This window comes from Theobroma cacao, chromosome 4, assembly GCF_000208745.1.
Source record: "Theobroma cacao cultivar B97-61/B2 chromosome 4, Criollo_cocoa_genome_V2, whole genome shotgun sequence".
Classification (NCBI taxonomy): Eukaryota; Viridiplantae; Streptophyta; class Magnoliopsida; order Malvales; family Malvaceae; genus Theobroma; species Theobroma cacao.
This window is the reverse complement of record NC_030853.1, coordinates 3,553,108-3,571,698: the sequence shown is the minus strand read 5'-3', so window position 1 is coordinate 3,571,698 and position 18,591 is coordinate 3,553,108. Positions and strand designations below refer to the sequence as shown.

General features: G+C 29.5%; 1 protein-coding gene across 1 annotated transcript; it reads right to left on the bottom strand.

Moving 5' to 3' along the window:
• On the bottom strand, window positions 10,825-11,247 carry LOC18601178 (CD2 antigen cytoplasmic tail-binding protein 2 homolog). The gene is made up of 2 exons (XM_018118971.1): window positions 11,101-11,247; window positions 10,825-11,022 (listed from the first exon to the last, which is right to left on the bottom strand). The coding sequence occupies exons 1-2, from the start codon at window positions 11,245-11,247 to the stop codon at window positions 10,825-10,827; spliced, it is 345 nt and encodes a 114-aa protein (XP_017974460.1).

The following is an 18,591-nucleotide window of genomic DNA, read 5'->3' as shown; positions in this document are numbered from 1 at the left end:
ATATCTTATTGTAAGATTATGATATTTTATAATCGGATTCGTATAGAGTTCAAGTAATAAAGCTACTACTCGTCATGAATTCAGGTAATGATTTATATTTTAGAAAATAAGTAAATTTTTATTTTTTAAAAAATATTTGATATTTAATTGTTTGGATTTCATTTTGTAAAATATTTTATGTTATTTGGATGATTTTATAAAATATATTTATTACTTTTAATATTAACTAGCACGATGCTTGTAGCTACCATACAAAAAAGTTCACAATAAATATAAATTATGTTGTAGTGGACTTCAATTTGGTCTAGTAGAGGAAAAGATAAACTAATATTAATTGGAGATAATTATGTGTTTTGGTTTCAATCAGTGAAAAGCTTTTCTTAAATATATATTTTTAAAACAGTACTTATCCAAAGAAGATAGTAATCCTATTGAACATGTAGTAATTTTTTTTCATAAAAAATAGGATAAATACCAGGACCCCTTAAGTTTTAATTGAAATTATACGAAGGTCTAATAGTTTTTGAAATGAATACTCCACCCAAAAAAAAAAAATTTTCACTGGATAAGTAAGTTCTGTCTAGGGCTGTGCAAAGTCAGTTTCGATTCGATTTTTCCCAAAACTGATCAAAAATTTTAATCATATTAATTGACCGAACCGCACCCTCTCAAAATCGATTTCGATCGATTTTTAAGGTGGTCAGTTCGGTCGATTTCGATTCGATTTATGGTGTGATGCCCGACCGTCCCCTTGTTGAAAAAAACTGCCACCAAGCAATAGTTGAAGAAGGAAAAAGAAAGAGAGTTATTGAAGATAATGACTCCTTAAGATATGTGTCTATATAGCGACTACAGCAAGCTTGATGCAGAATGACATTCGATGCCAAATGCACAAAAAACTGCTCATTTATATGCCACCACAGCAAGTTGATTTTCTCAGCAAGATGACTGTTTAGAAACACTAGATCCATATTTCAGCATGTAGTCTTAATGGTCATCTAATCTTGAGCAGAACTAACATTTCTGGCATCTGCCTTCTTACTAGCCTTTGTCTTGCCCTTACTAGGAGATTTGTCATCTTCAGGAACTTCAGCCGTGAGCCTTCCCATTTTTTTTACAGATCAGCAAACGAATCTTTTGAAACTTTTACTTTAGGACTCTTCTTTTCATTGGCAAGCTTTAGCTCCAGTCTATATAAAGCAAAATCATCACAGCCATAGATCTCATATTCAAACAAGTGCCATTCATATTGGCCAAAAGGTTATTATGAGAGGGAGAGCTGGAGAGGCGAAAAAGGAAAGGAGAAAATAGAGGGGTCAGGCTATCGGGGGAAAGGGAGAAAATATGAGAGTTGCAGAGCTGGTTTAGGTCTTTAGGGCTGCTGCTTTTATGCCTTTACCCTTATGGGGGGCGGAGGGGGGTGTTTAATGAGGGACATTTTTGTACTTTCACCCCCTTGAAAACCAAAGCTAATCACTGGTCAGTTATTTGGTCGGTTCGAGGGGGAAAGAGTCCCCCCAGAGGACAGAACCGATCGACCAACGAGGTCGATCGACATTACCGATGGTTGCTGTTGGTTGCTCGATTGCAACCGACCGCTGCTCACCCTTAGTCCTATCATTAATCAACCATTAGTATTTTCGTCAACTTGCTGATGTGACAAGGATAAAAAAACAAATTTACGCTTGACTAATTTTTATAATTACTAATATATGATTTTATTATTTTTTATTAATTTTTTTAAAAAAGCTCCCCATTTAGGGAGCATTGATTGGTATTCTTCTCCCTTGATCAGTGCTCTCTTTTTTTATATTTTTCAAATATAATAATAATTTTTTTGTTATGAACAAATATGTGAATGCCCATTATACTATGACTCAAGAGGTACAAATCAAGTCAAACAACCCAATAGGCAAGATACAAGAAATGTAATATGGTTTGAACTCTTAGATAGAATTAGATTAGAACTATGATTCAAAGGGTTATTGACCTATAAATAGATCTCTCACTTTATTTGTAAATACATACTTGAAAAATATCTTCTTGCTCTCTCAAAATACTTTCTTTCCCTCAAAATGCTTTCTCTTGTATTTTTCTTATAGTTATTCTTTTTAGATTGATTTCATAAAACGTTATCAGCACGATTTTCTAATCTCTCAAGTTTTAGAATTATTATGTTTTCTTTATCTTCAAGTTTCAAAAGGATTTCAATGATTGACTTTTGATTTCTGATTTTAAAAAAATCGAGTAAGTGACTTGATATCTCTTTAGTATTTTCATTCCCTAAAAGTCAACTTTAATATGATTTTTACTATCATATTGTATATATTATATTTTGTCCCTTGATTGGAAAGTGAATTTTCTATTATATAACTATTAATTAAAAATTATGAATGTTCATTCCTTGAAGTGAATGCGACATCATTTAATAATTATGGTCATAATCATATATCTAGCCATTCCTTGAAGTGAATGCAACATCATTTAATTATGATGGTCATAATAATTTATACTATTACTATTTTAATTATAATTTTATCATCAGAAGTAGATTGATAATTTTATAATCAGAATCTAAGAATAATTTACCACTAGAAGTGGATAAATAATTTTATCATCAAAAGTGGATGGATGCCTTAACCCACTAAAAAAGAGATAATCCACTAGAAGTGGATAACCCATCATATGTGGATCACCCACCAAAAGTAGATGTATACTTGCAACCTATCACAAGTAGTTGAATACTTATAACTCACAAGAAGTTGATGAATAATGAAAATACAAAAATAAAAAAAAGTTAAAAAGAATATAGAAAACATATTGTCATTGATGTGGCATGAAAGACCATTGGTTATGTGTTGTCCACCCTGAAAGAAGAATTGATTATATGATTGATAATGGAAATATCCGTTATTGATTTTCTTACCCCGAAAAAAGAATTGATCATTTAATTGGTAATAGAAATATCCAAGAATAAACTTAATAGTAATTGATATATTTTAGTATAACTATATTATGAAGATACTTTAATATGTTTTCATTATATTTAAATGATATGTTCTTATTATGCGTGTTAATTATGTATTTAATGTTATTTCATATTAACTTGTAAATTTCTTATTGTATATATTTTTTTTATTGAAAAACAATATGAATATTCATCTTGTTGGATCCAAGATCTATGATGTAAATATAAGTTTAGCAGACATTGCTACAACACACACTATATTTAAAGACAAGAAATATTTGTCCTACTTGACAACGAAAAAAAAAAGACCAATGTTAATACAATATCTAGTAGTACAAGATTAATTGAAGGCTCTAGAAGAGCTGATACTTTACTACCTTGAGGAATAAAGTTTCAAAGAAGTTTATTAAGTTTTAAAGATATTCGTCTGAATAGATATCATATTAAGACAACAAATGAAAGAACAATTTAATACCTCTATATTACATCTATCTCAAGTAGGAAGTGTGTGTTGAGAAAAAAAAAACTTATTACTCACTTTGCTCTTTGGATTAAACTACACAAATATTAGAATAACTAAAACTTATAGTTAACCAAAAGTTTACTAATGATTTTAATGTTTGGTATGACCAATTGGACCATCCTGGATCAATAATGATGCAAAAAAAAAAAATTATGATTGAAAAGTTATATGATCATTTATTTAAAAACTAGAAGATTTTTCAATCTAGTGAATTTTAATGTGTTGCTTGCTCTGAAGGCAAATAAATTATATGGCTATCGCTAGTTAAAGTTGGGACTGAATTCTTTATATTTTTGAAACATATTCAAGGTTATATGTGGATTCATACATCCACCATGTGAACCATTTAGATATTTTACGATTTTAATTGATGCATCAGCTAAATGGTCACATATATGCTTATTATCAACCTGCAATTTGGCATTTGCAACCATTCATTTGCAAGCACATTTTCTTGGTTATATAATCAAGATTATTTGTCTTGACAATGCTAGTGAATTTACATCTCAAGCCTTTAATATTGTATATTAGTTGGAATAACTATTGAACATCCTATTACTTATGTTCACACACAAAACGGTCTAACAAAATCATTTATTAAAAACTTCTAACTAATTGCAAGGTCATTACTTATGAAATTCAAACTCCTAATGTCTGCTTGGGGGCATGCCATTTTGGATACAACAGCATTTGTATGCATCAGGCCAAATGAGTTATTGTAAATTCTCCTTATACAATTGGTTTATGGTCAAGAACCAAATATTTTTCATATAAGAATTTTTGGATGTGCGGTATATGTTTCAATTGCTTCACCACAGCGCATAAAGATAAGTCCTCAAAGGAGGTCAAGAATATATGTTGGATACAAAGCTCCATTTGTAATTAAATATTTAGAATTATTAATAGGAGATTTATTCATGGTAAAATTTGTCGATTGTCATATTGATGAAACAATTTTTTCAGCATTAGGGGGAGAAAAATAAGCAACTGCAAAAGAAAAATTCTTAGAATGAATTATCATTATCTAGTTTTGATCCTCACATAAATCGATATGAGTTCAAAAGATAATTTTTTTACAAAATATAGTAAACCAGTTGTCAAACGTATTTACTGACCTAAAGAGAATAATTAAATCTTATATACCAACTGCAAATGCTCCTATTAGCATTGATGTCCCTGTAGGACAAGGCACACCAGAAGCGTGGAGACTAATCGGTTCTAAATATAAAATCCTTGAAAAAGAAAAGAAGCAAATATTCAAGATGGTCAAAAACATGAAATAGAAACTCGAGAAGAGACACCTGACATAATTGATAAATATTCCAGAAGAAATTTAGGTACCTGAAATCATTGAAAATGAAGAGATCTTAATCAATTATGTCATTATGGGAAAAGATGGAACTGGAATGATATAAACATCGACGATATTTTATATATAATATAGAGCTCAACATTATGAAAGAAAATGAGGATATTGAACCCACATCTGTTGAAGAATGTAAACATAGAAATGATTGGCCAATGTGGAAAGACACAATTAAAGTGAAATTGAATTCACTTACAAAGCGTGAAGTTTTTGGACCTGTAATCTATACTCCAAATGGCATAAAATCAGTAGGATATGAATGGGTATTTATGTGAAAGTGAAATAAGAAAGATGAGATTATGAGGTATAAAGCACGACTTATTGCGCAAGATTTTACCCAAAGATCTGGTATTAAATATGAAGTGATATATTCTCTATTGAGGATGCAATTATAATTATATATTAACTAGTCTAGCAATATATGAGAAGATTGAAATGCGTCTAATGAATCTAGTTATAACCTATTTATATGTCTCATTTGATATCGATATATATATATAAATCCTTGAAGGATTTAAATTGCCTGAAGTACAAATTTGAATTCTCGAAAAATTTATTGGATCAAATTTAATAAATTTTTATATGGATTAAAGTAATCCAGATACATATGGTATAATTGTCTCAGTGAATATTTGTTGAAAAAAGGCTATAGAATTAATTTTAGGGGCATTTTAAAAAATAACCCTTAAAGATAAGATGTTTTCAAAAATAACCCTCTTTATAATTTTAACTATTTTTAGTCAAGTTAAACAAAATTACCTTTCATGAAATTACACGCTATGATGTTACACGCCATATATAAAAACATATTACACGCCATGGTTAGGTTGTTAAACACCATGTACAAAAACATGTGACAAGCCATGGTTAGGTTGTTACACGTCGTGGTTAGGTTGTTATACGTCATGTACAAAAATATGTGACAAGACATGGTTAGGTTGTTACATGCCATATTGAAAAAAATACTATTGTTACATGCCATAGTTAGGTTTTTACACGCCATGCTGAAAAAAAATACTGTTGTTACACAACATGTACAAAAACATGTTACAAGCCATGGTTAAAAAATGTTGTTACATGCCATGTTGAAAAAAAAAATATTGTTGTTACATGCCATGTTGAAAAAAAAATATTGTTGTTACATGCCATGTTGAAAAAATATTATTGTTAGACAACATATTCAAAAACATTTTGTTACACTTTAATACTTAAAATGTTGTTGTTACTTATGAACCAAAACTTCGAATCCTCTCAACTTTTTTCATTTTTTTTTTTGCTTTTTCTTGACAATTTGACATCGATTAAAGTGTTTCTAACATGTTTTCATAAATCAAAATACAAATTTTTTTATCTAAAACACCTACTTTGACTAAAAATGAAAAAAGTTTCTTTGAAAACCTAGGTTTATAAATTTCAAAATTTTGAGTTTATTGGTGTCTAGGTCCCGAATTGATTCAATTAAAAACTATGTCATACATTTATGATTATTTCTACCATTTTAGTTTTAACCAAAATACCAAAAAATTGAATTTTCCAAATAGCCATCCACCCAAACATGTCAAAACCATTGCTTGGTGTCTTGAAAGTGTAAGAAAGAGAAATCTGAAAACGCGGGAGAGAGAAATCGAAATCATAGTAGACGAATGTCGAAGAGAGAAATCGATAAAATTTGAAAGAGTGGGATGGTGAGAGAGAGAAATTCGAAGCACAAATGGAGAGAAATTGTGATGAATGATTTAATTTATTTGAAATAGTTTAAAGGGTATTTTTGTTAAGTCATGACTACATATGGTTAAAAATAGTTAAATTTATTTTGATGGTTATTTTTAAAAAATCTTCATCAGGAAAGGTCATTCCTCACAATTTTCTCATAATTTTATATGCCCATGTATTTTATAAAAGGGTTTAGATATGAATTTATCATAATTGCTGTTTATATTGTTGACTTAAACATTATTTGAACTCTTAAAGAGTTATCAAAAGCCGTGGATTACTTAAAGAGTGAATTTGAGATGAAAGACCTTGGAAAAATAAAGTTTTGTTTGAGTCTTTAGATTGAACACTTGACAAATAGAATTTTTGTCCATTGATCTAATTATATAGCAAAAGTGCTAAAACAATTTTATATGGAGAAAACATATCCATTGAGTTCACCAATAGTTGTAAGGTCATGCGATGTGAAAAAGACCCTTTTCGTCCTCGTGAAGATAATAAAGAGCTTCTTGATCTTGAAGTACCGTATCTTATTGAAATTGGAGCATTAATGTATCTTGCTACCAATACATGACTTGATATATCAATTGCTGTGAATTTATTAGCAAGATATAGTTCTTCTCTAACTCAAAGACATTGGAATGGAATTAAATATATACTTCAATATCTATGAGGAACAATGGATATATGCTTATCTTATTCAAATGCATCAAAATAAAATTTAATTGGTTATGCAAACACAGGATATTTATTTGATCCACACAAAGCTTGATCCTACACAAGTTACTTGTTCATTCATTTATTTCTAATGCCAACTCTCCATACAATACAACTTTGATTGTATTGTTACTGTGAAAAGTTTTTAACAAAAGAAATATGGTATGTTAAGCAGTGTATGTTGGCTTCATTAGTTTTTAATGATAATAAAACATTTCCACCCATTTATGTCTAACCATACTACTTGAGTGTGTAAGATGAAAATGTATGTCAAAAATGAATTAATCACTAAAAAACAAATGTTAAAACTCATAAGAATGAGGAGCTACAATTGAGCCACAAAACAGAAGCCTCTTAGTCGGATAACCAAGGGAGTTAGTCAATTAAAACTCAAAAGTGAAGAAACCGAGTTCAGAGACAGAGATGACTTAATCGACTAAGAAGCTTAGTTAGTTGACTAAGAGTTTACTATCAGAAATTGGGTTCAGAAATAGAAACGACTTAATTGACTAAGAAGCACAGTTAGTTGACTAAAAGCTTATTGCCAAAAAGTGGGTTCAAAGACAAAGACGACTTAATCGACTAAGAAGCATAGTTAGTTGACTAAGAGCATTCTGTCTAAAGATTTGAATTTAAATACTAGAAGACAGATTAACGGCTAGAACTAACTCCAAACTGTTTCCCAACGATCAGAAACTGTCAAACATCCATCAGAGTTAGTTTTTCAAGTATATAAGGCACTTCTAACGGCTAAGAACAAGATTAGATGCTTCTAAGATCAACAAGAGCTCAAAAATAGCAAAAACTCTCTGCATACTTTCTACACTTCACTCCAATCCTTGTAATAGAGTTAAGCACTTCATCTTGTACCATTCAGATCAGGTTAGTGATCATAGGTACTCCTTTATTTCTGTTATTCTTGATTACTTAGAGTGTGCGAGTCACTCTAAGAGGATTGATCAAGCTTGGGTTAGCTTGATTAGGTGTATAGGTTTTAACTCAGCCTAGGAAAAGTTAGTTTTGAGTTTTGGTTGATCCCGAAAAAAACCATTGTTAAAGGTTGTGGCTAAGCCTGCAAAAAGCCATTGTAAAAGCTTGGTGAAAGCTTGGGAATTCCATCATTTATAGTGATTTGGTTTGAAAAATCCTTAGTTGAACAATCAAGGTAGTGGATGTAAGTCTTTGACTGAACCACTATAAATCTTTGTGTATTGTCTGCTCTATTTTATTTTTCATTTTCATTCATTCTTAAATCATTCCTTCATCTTGCATCAAATTTCTTATCATTGACCTTTAATTTGCCCCCAATTAGAAATCAAGTTTAGTGAGAGCTAAAAAATGCTATTCACCCCCCCTCTAGCACATTTGTTTGGGACCAATAGTGTATTTATATTAAAATGTTTATCTCTACATATAGAAATATTGATGTAAAAATGAACTATATATTCATCATAGTAATTACCTGAGATTTTGTTGATACATATCCCTTTAAAGAACAAGAGTGTTTCTATGATTCAGCTGAATTTTGTTTACAAAAATTATTGTTGTTAGCACTCAAATGACATCTACAATTTTGGTATTAAAACAACATAGCATAAAAGTTAAAAGTTAAATGATTGAATGCAGCTTGATTATGCAGGATATTTTCTTTTAATACTTGTTAAGATGTTCTTTTGGTGTATCTTGTCATGAAGTATGGTGTACTCTGTAAAGTTAAAATGATGTGTAGAATATGCAATTCCATCTTCATGAACTTGATTCACTTCTGTTGCTTTTGAAAATACAATCATTAAAATGCCAAGCAAAGCATTGTAGTTCTTTTTTCTTTTCATAACCCGAAATTTGTCAATCAAGTATACAAAGCCTTTTTCAGTATAAATTTGAATTGTTGTGCATCTAAACTTCTAATCATTACTTGCATTACATTTTTCTATCAGAGATAAATATAATAAAATTGTATTTCAGTACATTTTAAAAAAGTAGATAATAAGAAACATTTAAGTAAAGGTTTTGATTTTTAATAAGTTACCTTGATATTAGCAATTATGAAATCAAATCTTAGAAGCTTTTGTGGATTATTTGGTGTTGTTGACTGCCAGATTCGTATGACCTTTAGTTTCACTGGTTTTGATAGTTTGTACAATTCCAAGTCACTTAAATATTGTTGGTCCATTTTTACCTGTTGTAGCAGACTTTAATAAGTTTAATCCATCAATGCATAATGTAAATACAGTAAGAATAAATGATGTAATGCAAAGAAGTTAAATATTGAAACCAATATGTAAATCATTTTTACAATAAGTTGATTATACAAAGATTGTTAGATGTATAGTAAAATATTAAGAAATGAAAGAATATATAACCTATTTTGTTGGGAGATTAAGATAAATAGTTGTAGAATATAAAGTAACAACATAATGTAAAGATCCTATCAATATAAAATAATTACTAATTTTTAGTGGTATCTGTCTTTTATATATAAAATGAATGGGTCAAGGTTGTCAAATTCAATGTATTTGTTTATTCAATGATGACTATGTGCTATGTATACTGAGAAATAAGTATACCCTCTTGACTTTTTTATTTTTTTCAATGAATTGGATGGATATTTATTGGAATTTAAACATTCATGTATAAAAGAAATGTTTAAATAGTATGGATTCAGGTTCATGTAGAATAAGAAGATATAAACAGTAAATAATACTAAAATGTAATTAATAAATATTAAATGAATCTATTTTCTAGGTATTAAAAGTTAGAATTATTGTTTTCAAGTGTATTTACTGAAATTAATAAAAGTAAACCAAAGAATTCTGAAAAATTTAATGATGACATTTAGTAAATGTTGTTTTTTAGGTATAAATTAGCTATCAATCCTTTTTTTTTTTAATTTGAATATGTATAAGAAAGAAATTGACATTCTAGAAATGTCTGAAGCTATTGAACATTGCTTTGTCTCAATTAACATTTTCTCCTTTCTATTATTTAAAGTTCCTTTCAACCTTTTCAACGCTTGCAGAACTTGTCAAGATAAATTAAAATTGGCTTTAAATTGTGCCCTTATAACCTGTTTAATTACCTAATCAAAACAAATTTAATATCTAGTGCATAGGGGATATAGTTTAGAACTGAAAATGATAGTGTGAAAATCTCTATATCTAGCATTCTAAAGCAATTGTGATTTTGAAGTTTGATCAAATAAAGAAAAAATATCCAGAAGAAACTATCTACATAGCTTGACACCTTAGTAAGTTAGTAGAATTTATGCCTTACGTGAGCATTTAATAAATTCAAATTAGCCTAAAAATTGATGAGCACCTTCAATAGAATCAATATGGATGCCAAGAGTAAGAATCATTATAACAAAAATAAGTAAATAACAAAAGGAAATAAAGCTGATAAGATCCATGTGGCAGCAGAAATATCATAATCTAATATAAGCAGAATATACTCATATCATGAAAATAAAAACAAAATGCAAATTTCGGAACAAATATGTAACACAATTATTCCTTTTATCAAAGAATTTTTTTTCTTTTAGACAAAATATCTATCATCATGTAATAGTACCGTTTCTCCAAGCTCAAGCACATCAGCAATACGCCTTTTCATAATCCCAATGTGTTTGGAGGAAAGATACTGTGTCCTAACTTCATTATTATCTTCATTGTTTGTTTTTGTAGATGTTTTTCTTGTATATTTTATATCAGCTTCAACATTATCAAGCCACGCATCCTACAATAAATTCATGTGGTAGTCAATATAAGTTTTGATAAAATAATTTAGAAGTTTCAAGTCAATAAGATAATTTACCTTGATTTCATTATCCTTGGCATATTCAACAAAGTTTTCATCTGCATCAAAGTATTCTTCTTCTCTTTCTTTGTTTAGATTGAAAAGTTCTATTTGAATACCATCATCAACAAAGTTCTCATGATCTTGCCAAAAGAAATTCACCATCATTGGCTATCCTTTTTGAACCAATAACTGAGGAATCTAGTAGTCATCTTGACTGCAAAAAATGCTGAGTTGCACACTATTAATATTTGATATCAGAGTGAGAAAGATGGTATAGCTAGCAAATGCAAAAAATATAACTTGTTCTATCTTTTATAGTTCAATGCAATAATGTCTAAGCGTTTCTATGAAAATGGAATACTTGAGATGCAATACCTAACTCCAAACCGGAGACTATAGTCAGGAGGAATAACAAAAGAGTTATCACATACTACGAAAGCGTAGTTGGCTCAAGTTCAGAAACCTCATTCCTCAGTTAACCAAAGCTAAGACGTGGCCCACCACATGAGTCTAGATCCTATAGTCATGTTTATATATTAATGCAATACCTGCAAGTTGTTGTTGTAAAATATATTACCAAATGCTAGACATCATTTGCATCACACAATTTGAGTTCTGTTCAAATAAGTGATGAAGAAGAAGCAATACTACTACCTTGAAAGTTTTCCTTTTTAAAGTTGTTCCAATCTACTAAACAATAATGTTTGCATCAGTTTTATAGAAGGCAACAGAATGATTAGGGAATATTCTTTGCATTGTAATCCAAAGAAATTTAAATTATTTTAAAAATCAAATAGGAATGAAATAATTTACCTTTGTCAAATGTAGTTCTTGCTTGGAAGATATACCATCAAGTTGAACATGCTGCACATGAGAGCCCCTTTACAACACATAGAAAAAGCTTTACAATATGATGGAAAAGCAAATGTTGGTAAAAAACAAATGAAATGATTAATTACATGGATCATCAGTAACTGATTGAAACTATCTAAAAGAAAATATAGAATAATAGACATGAATCTAAACAACTCAGTAGATAAAAGCTATTAACAAACATGCTAGTGTCAATTGCAAAGAGAAATAAACTTAAACAATCTCCAAAATCTAGCTAACTCAGAAAAAACATATCTTCTACACATTCTAGGAATTTTATCTGATCTTAGCAAAGAGGCCATTACAAGTATTCAATGAAAATTACATATAACATTTAATAATTTAATTCATACAAAAATTTTAAAAAATACAACTCGGGATATAGTATGCATTGTCCCAAGTAAGATGCATTTGACCCATTTTCCTTGTTACCTTGTATGGTAGATTACATTGTCCAGAAATATTAAAGATTAAAAATTTGAAAAGCTTTTCCTGGCAAAAAGGCAGAAAAATTTTGATCACCATGGCCGACAACCATATTCTTTGTAGCTCCCATAATCTTAGCTCCACCATACATAAAAGAGCCTCTACTACCTCCTTAAACATTTCTTTTTCCCTTGCTCACCAATGCACCCTTGGATTTAGTTGTTTCTGAAGATTCAACCTCTCTAGATTCTTATGAATTGATTGACATAGCTGTTTTTGGTGGAAATGAAGCTTGAGACCCAATACCGAGATGCTGGCTCAACTACTGAGCAGCTGCTTGTACAGAAGACTGAGCTTTGCCTTGAATAAGACTTCTCTAGATAGCATTAACTTGCATTGGTGGAAAAACTCTATTGACTTGGCTCTGATGTGGAGTTGGCTGATAAACCTTCTGTACTGGAATAGCCATGCTTGTACCCTATACCCTAGATTGAGAAGGTTGACTACCTCTATAAATTATCCGGATTGATGCAGCAACTTCAAGATTGACATTTATTTGAAGTCGTTTCCTCAACTTAGAATGTACCTATTATATAGACAAAAAATTTATAAGTTAACCTTCATTAAGGAAAACTGTAAGCAGGAAAGAAAAGAATTTGTAAACAAATAGATATTAATTGAGAATGTACAATTTTATTAAGTAAGAGAAAAGAAAGTCTAAGCTTAATGTAAATTTTGGAAGATTTCTTTGTATACTACATTTTTAGTTTTATTCAATTATTGTTTGTCTTCATTCAAAATTAAGATCTTCAATCCTTGTTGTGATGCAACTCTAGACAAAGCTACATACAATTGACCATATGTAAAGACAAGTTTTCGTAAATACAAACCAACAATATCAAGAGTTTATCCCTGACTTTGATTGATTGTCATGCTATAAGATAATATAATTGGAAATTGTTTTCTTTGGAAAACAAATGGCCATTTTTTTGTTTGACTATCATAATTATTTTTGGAATATAAACTGCAGTATTGACAAATGATCCAAAAATTATTTTTCCTTTTATGACATTGGGAACTAGTTGTGTAACCAAAATTCTAGTCCTATTGCATAGTTTAGAACTTTGGTTTATGTTTCTTAATAACATAATGAATGTATTTACCTTCAGTTCTAATTTGTGAATAGGAATGCCAGGAAAATTAAGTGAGTTCAAGAATTCTACCAGATATAACATTTCATGTTCCAAAGAATAATCTGACATTTTTTATATTTGATCAATGCTATAGTAGGTCTTTAATGTACTTACAACCGAATGAAAGACATATAAATTTATTATATTAATAGTGTCATTGTAATGTATAACAAATACTATTTATTTTAAACAATCTTAATAAGTAAAATAACCGTACAGTACTTGGAAGCAAATCAATAATATATGAATTTATCAAATCAACAGTGTCATTGTATGGAGTTACAATTGATCTTTGTCTCAAGTAATATAAGTTTGCAAAATTGTCTTCAAGATTACCATAAACGGCTGAACAATCATCTCTATTGGATTTTCCATTAATAGAAGCAATAAATCAATAGGCATTTCAATCCAATATGGTTCTTTTTCCACTTCATAGGTTGAAGCTTCAATTTTTCTATCTCCTATATCTAACAACCATTGAGCAAATGTTGAAATTTCAAACTTGGTCTCTTCATTCAGATGCAATTGTAAAAGCCTCATAGTTGTCTTTAATCTATATATACTTGACAATAATTTCATAATAGAGATTCATTAATTAATGCATCTATAATTTCAAATTTACCACAGAATGCGGTAATGTGTCTATGTACCACACTTCAAATGGACTGTGACTAATTAAATCTCGTAAACTTTTGTCTAAAGCTTCGAAACAGTATCTATGTACCAGAGAAGCTTCATCCAAACTATAAGAATAGTATTTTGGATCAACGCTGCAAGTTATGTACCTCTTTTAATCTGACATATGGAATACTCATCAACATTCAAAGGAATTTGAATTGAGATTGTGTTGTCTTGCCTCTTGGTAATAGTAAGGATGCAATTCCAGATGAAGCTACAGTCAGAACACTTTTATCTGTAGATCTGATTCTTGAGAAAACTGTATTTCAAAAGTATGCTTTCCTTGTGCCACCATGTCCATAAACAAACAAGATTTTTTCTTCATTATTCTCAACAGATTGTTTGGCAGCTTCATAGATTTCTAACAGTTCTAGATTTAAGTTTGTCAGATACTGTAAATGTTGCTCTTGTAGTTCCTGCAAATTGTAATTGATCTCTTCATAGATCAATTTATTTTCCATCACATACTTGGAACCTTCTATTGCTATAGGCAAATTAAACCCTTGAAGAGAATTGCAATTCTGTTGAAAATTTGCTATAAAGCCACTAAAGTATAGTTCTTGAGATCTTTTTTTGGAATTTGATAATGAGTAGCTTTAAAAGCCTGCCTCAATCTATACTCATTGTCCTCAGCAAGCAGTTTCCAATTATTCTCCAAAAATGATGAGTCAACAACTTACAAAACATAACCATTGTTACAAATAGTTGTCATAATTGTTTACTTGCTGCCCATTCTAAAGCTAATCCAATTGCATCAGTTGAGCCTTTACGCGAATATGAGGTTTTTCCTTCATCTCAAAGCGAACCTGAAGCTTCACACGTTGCCTTGTAAGTACTATAAACTACACCTTTTACTGTTCTTATTTCTTCAAAGCTTTTTAGACCTTTCACAATATTTGACAATAACCTCATAAAATGAAGTTCACTTGATGTTGGATGTATATATGTAACTCTCCATGTAACATAAAATTTGTGATAGCATCATATCCCAAAGGATCTTGAATTTTCTTTGGAATCTCATCAGATATTATTTTATTCACATCATTAAATTTTGTACATCTTGTAGTTAGGTGTAACCAAAGCAGTATATGAACATGTGGTAGGCTACGTTTATGGAATTCAATGGTATATGTTTCTATTTAACGTAATAATAAAAAAACCATAATTGTTAGTAGTAAATATTAATAAATTCAAATTAATATTAACAACTAAATTCAAATGAACCACTTATACGTGGTTTAAAAAGTTTACCTACCAACACTTGCCCAAAATGTTTTTTCTTAATCAAATTTTCCATGAAATAACGAAGCTTGAGTCTAATTACTCATGATACTATATCAATCCTATCTTCAAGTCACTATTCAAGTATTATAGATAAAGCTTACCTAATTTCTGGCCATTTTGCACTACAAGTGAATGTGATGAACAAATCTAGACAACCATAGTACTAATAGATTGCCAATGCATCTTGATAATTTTGAAATAGATACCAAGGACTTCCAGTAAATGTTTCAAGCAAGATTACTCGTTTCTTAATTATCTATACTGGTATATCGCCTCTTGAAACAACGTCTTTCAATCTTTTGTAAAGTGTCGACCTTCGATTTTTTTTTTATTATCTTTTATGTATTGCAATCTCATCTCTTCCACTGCAGAGAATAAATCAACAACAAACTATTGGAATAATCTACCACCTCTTAATAATGTACTCTATGTAAGATTACATTGTTGAACAACAAAAGCGTAATATTCTCTCATTGAAATGTTCTTTCTTTTCGGCCTTTGTTTTAATGAAAAGTCAACATAATTCTTGTCTAACATGTATTCGTTCTTTCCATAAGAAAATAATAACAAATATTGCATAGCCATGAAAGAAGGGTGAAACTCACTTATTCTTTTTAGCCCTTCAGCTTTATGTTCAACAATAATGTCATGGTTCTTATTAAATTCACCTAAATAGCAAACAATCAATCCAACAACTTTAGATCTAGTAGGAGTAACATAAGTTCTCTCGTTATTGTTCCTAACTCCAAGCAATCTCAATTGAATTGGGGTATGGTTTGACACTTTGAACCTATCTCTTGCTTTTTTAAAAACTTTAACTATTTCGTTATTTTCGTCAAGCATTTTAGTTAAACCTTTGACTATAGATCTATCTACAACATTACTAGTACTTTGACAATGAAAAAATTGAGATTCTATTTGAAGTTTCATTCTTAGCATTACAAATATAGAGTTGGCCAAACTTAGATTTATGTCCTACCATAGGAAGTAAAGAGCCAATTTGATGATGGTTTTAACCATTTATTTTAAAAATGTATGGACCAGTTGTATTGTTTACACTATTATCTATTTTTCCTTTAATTGATGTAAATTGAAATATAGAATTGTAAACGCTAATGTTGTCTCTAAATTTTTTACTATTATTATCTCCTTCATAATCTAATAAATAATATAAAAATTCAAGTGTAGGCCTAAATGATGGTCATCAAATTGTACCTTGTTGGCAGCACAATGAAAATGTACAATACCTTATACTTTGACTTGTTTTAACTCTTTCTTCATACCACATAAGAGCATTATAGAATGGACAGAGTAAGTTTGGTCCTCAAAAGTTTAATATTGTGTTGCAGCTTCTTATTATGTAAAAAAAAAGAAAACAATGTCACTGTTATAAGCATTGTAAGGTTATCACTTTTAATAAAAAATTGTTGCAAATAGAACATTACTTACTTCGTAGGTAATTGTTCCTTAATAGAACTGATGTATTAATGCTTTATTCATGTTTATCAAACTCAGAATTTGCAATTCCATAAATGGCTTAATGTTTTTGAAAAAAATAGAAACAATGCACAGATAAATGTACATTTTAAATGCAAATTAGTTGTACAATAATGAAATAAATAAATAGAAAAAGAAAAAGATTTGCAAATATTGAGACATACCTTGTATGTAATTTCTTCTTTCTGTATTACTAGTTGAAGGAATAGATTGTATAAACAATCAATCTATAACAGGTACATCATAAAGGCTTTGTACACTCATTTTTCCTTTTATACTACTAGTTGTAGGAGCAGACTGTATAAAACATAAATTCATAATAGGTACATCAATTAGGTCTTTTTTCAATTATAAAATTACCCTCAACAGTCACATTGCTTATAGTTTGAATGACGTTGTTATTTGTTAGTATATGACTTTGTTCCATAGAAAACAATAAAGATTGATTGTCAACAATAGGTACATCATAAAGTATTTCGTTAATATCGCTACTACGGTTTAAACAATGATTATTCTATTCATGTCTTCTTTTTTTTCTCAAACCTTCGTTTGACATTGTATCAGTGTAATATGTACATGTGTAATATGTACAGATGTAATACATTAATTCTTATGGAAGTACCATAAATAATTGAAAGTTAAACAATTAATTAATGTAATTTTTAAACAGAAAATAAAATTGCTTATTGAACCAACAATAATCTACAATTCTACAATTAATAAAGCTATAGAGGTAAGCTTTTAAAATACAAACCATATCTCTTTGATATAAATATGCATTAGCTATTCTACTTTTTTGTTGGTTATGGTTGCAATGCAAGTGTGTTTCAAATGTGAGAATCTTATTCATAAGATCTCTTTTACCTTTGATAGAGATGGCATGGATTTAATTAAGTTATGTTTATATTGCTCATTCATTGTTCTTTATCTCAATGCAACTGTTAACTCTTAATAAGGAAATGTATATAGATCCTTGTATACCTAAAGGTTACTTACCTAAGTCATTGAAGCTTTCGATAGTTTTTATAGCTGAAAAAGTAAATATATTTTTGAGCTCCATGGTAGGGGTAACTTCTTAGATTGCAGATCTACTGCACTAATGCTATTACAGAAAGGAAAATGTTAGAAATTCTTTTTAAACCACCATAATTATTGCATTATGTTGTGCAACGGGATAACAATTATTATTTATTCTGAGTGCAGAGAAATGTTCCTATGATCGCTATTTTTTGGGGTTAGTTTTCATGCCTAAGATTTAAAGAAAATTTTTTACTATTAACCGCATCTCTTTTATCCTTTTGCTGATTGGTTGTAGTTTTTCAATAACAATGAAACATTAATGCAATAACTCATTTAACCAAACTCAACCAAAAATATAAATATGAACTCCAAAATTCAACTTTGAAATAGTTACTTAAATAGCTCATTAGATCATTCAATATCGAACTAAAAATAGAAATAATATCAAATTACACATTGAAACAAAAAAAAAAAGACAACAATCGTACCTTTATATCTCAAGTATAAAAAATAGCAATACCAAAAATGAAAACTC

Bases quoted from the DNA above. Each gene is read 5' to 3' on its own strand.
- LOC18601178 (XM_018118971.1), bottom strand. From the start codon at position 11,247: ATGGTGAATTTCTTTTGGCAAGATCATGAGAACTTTGTTGATGATGGT. The intron at 11,023-11,100 runs GTAAATTATCTT...AATTTATTGTAG, and splicing joins CCAAGGATAATGAAATCAAG to GATGCGTGGCTTGATAATGT.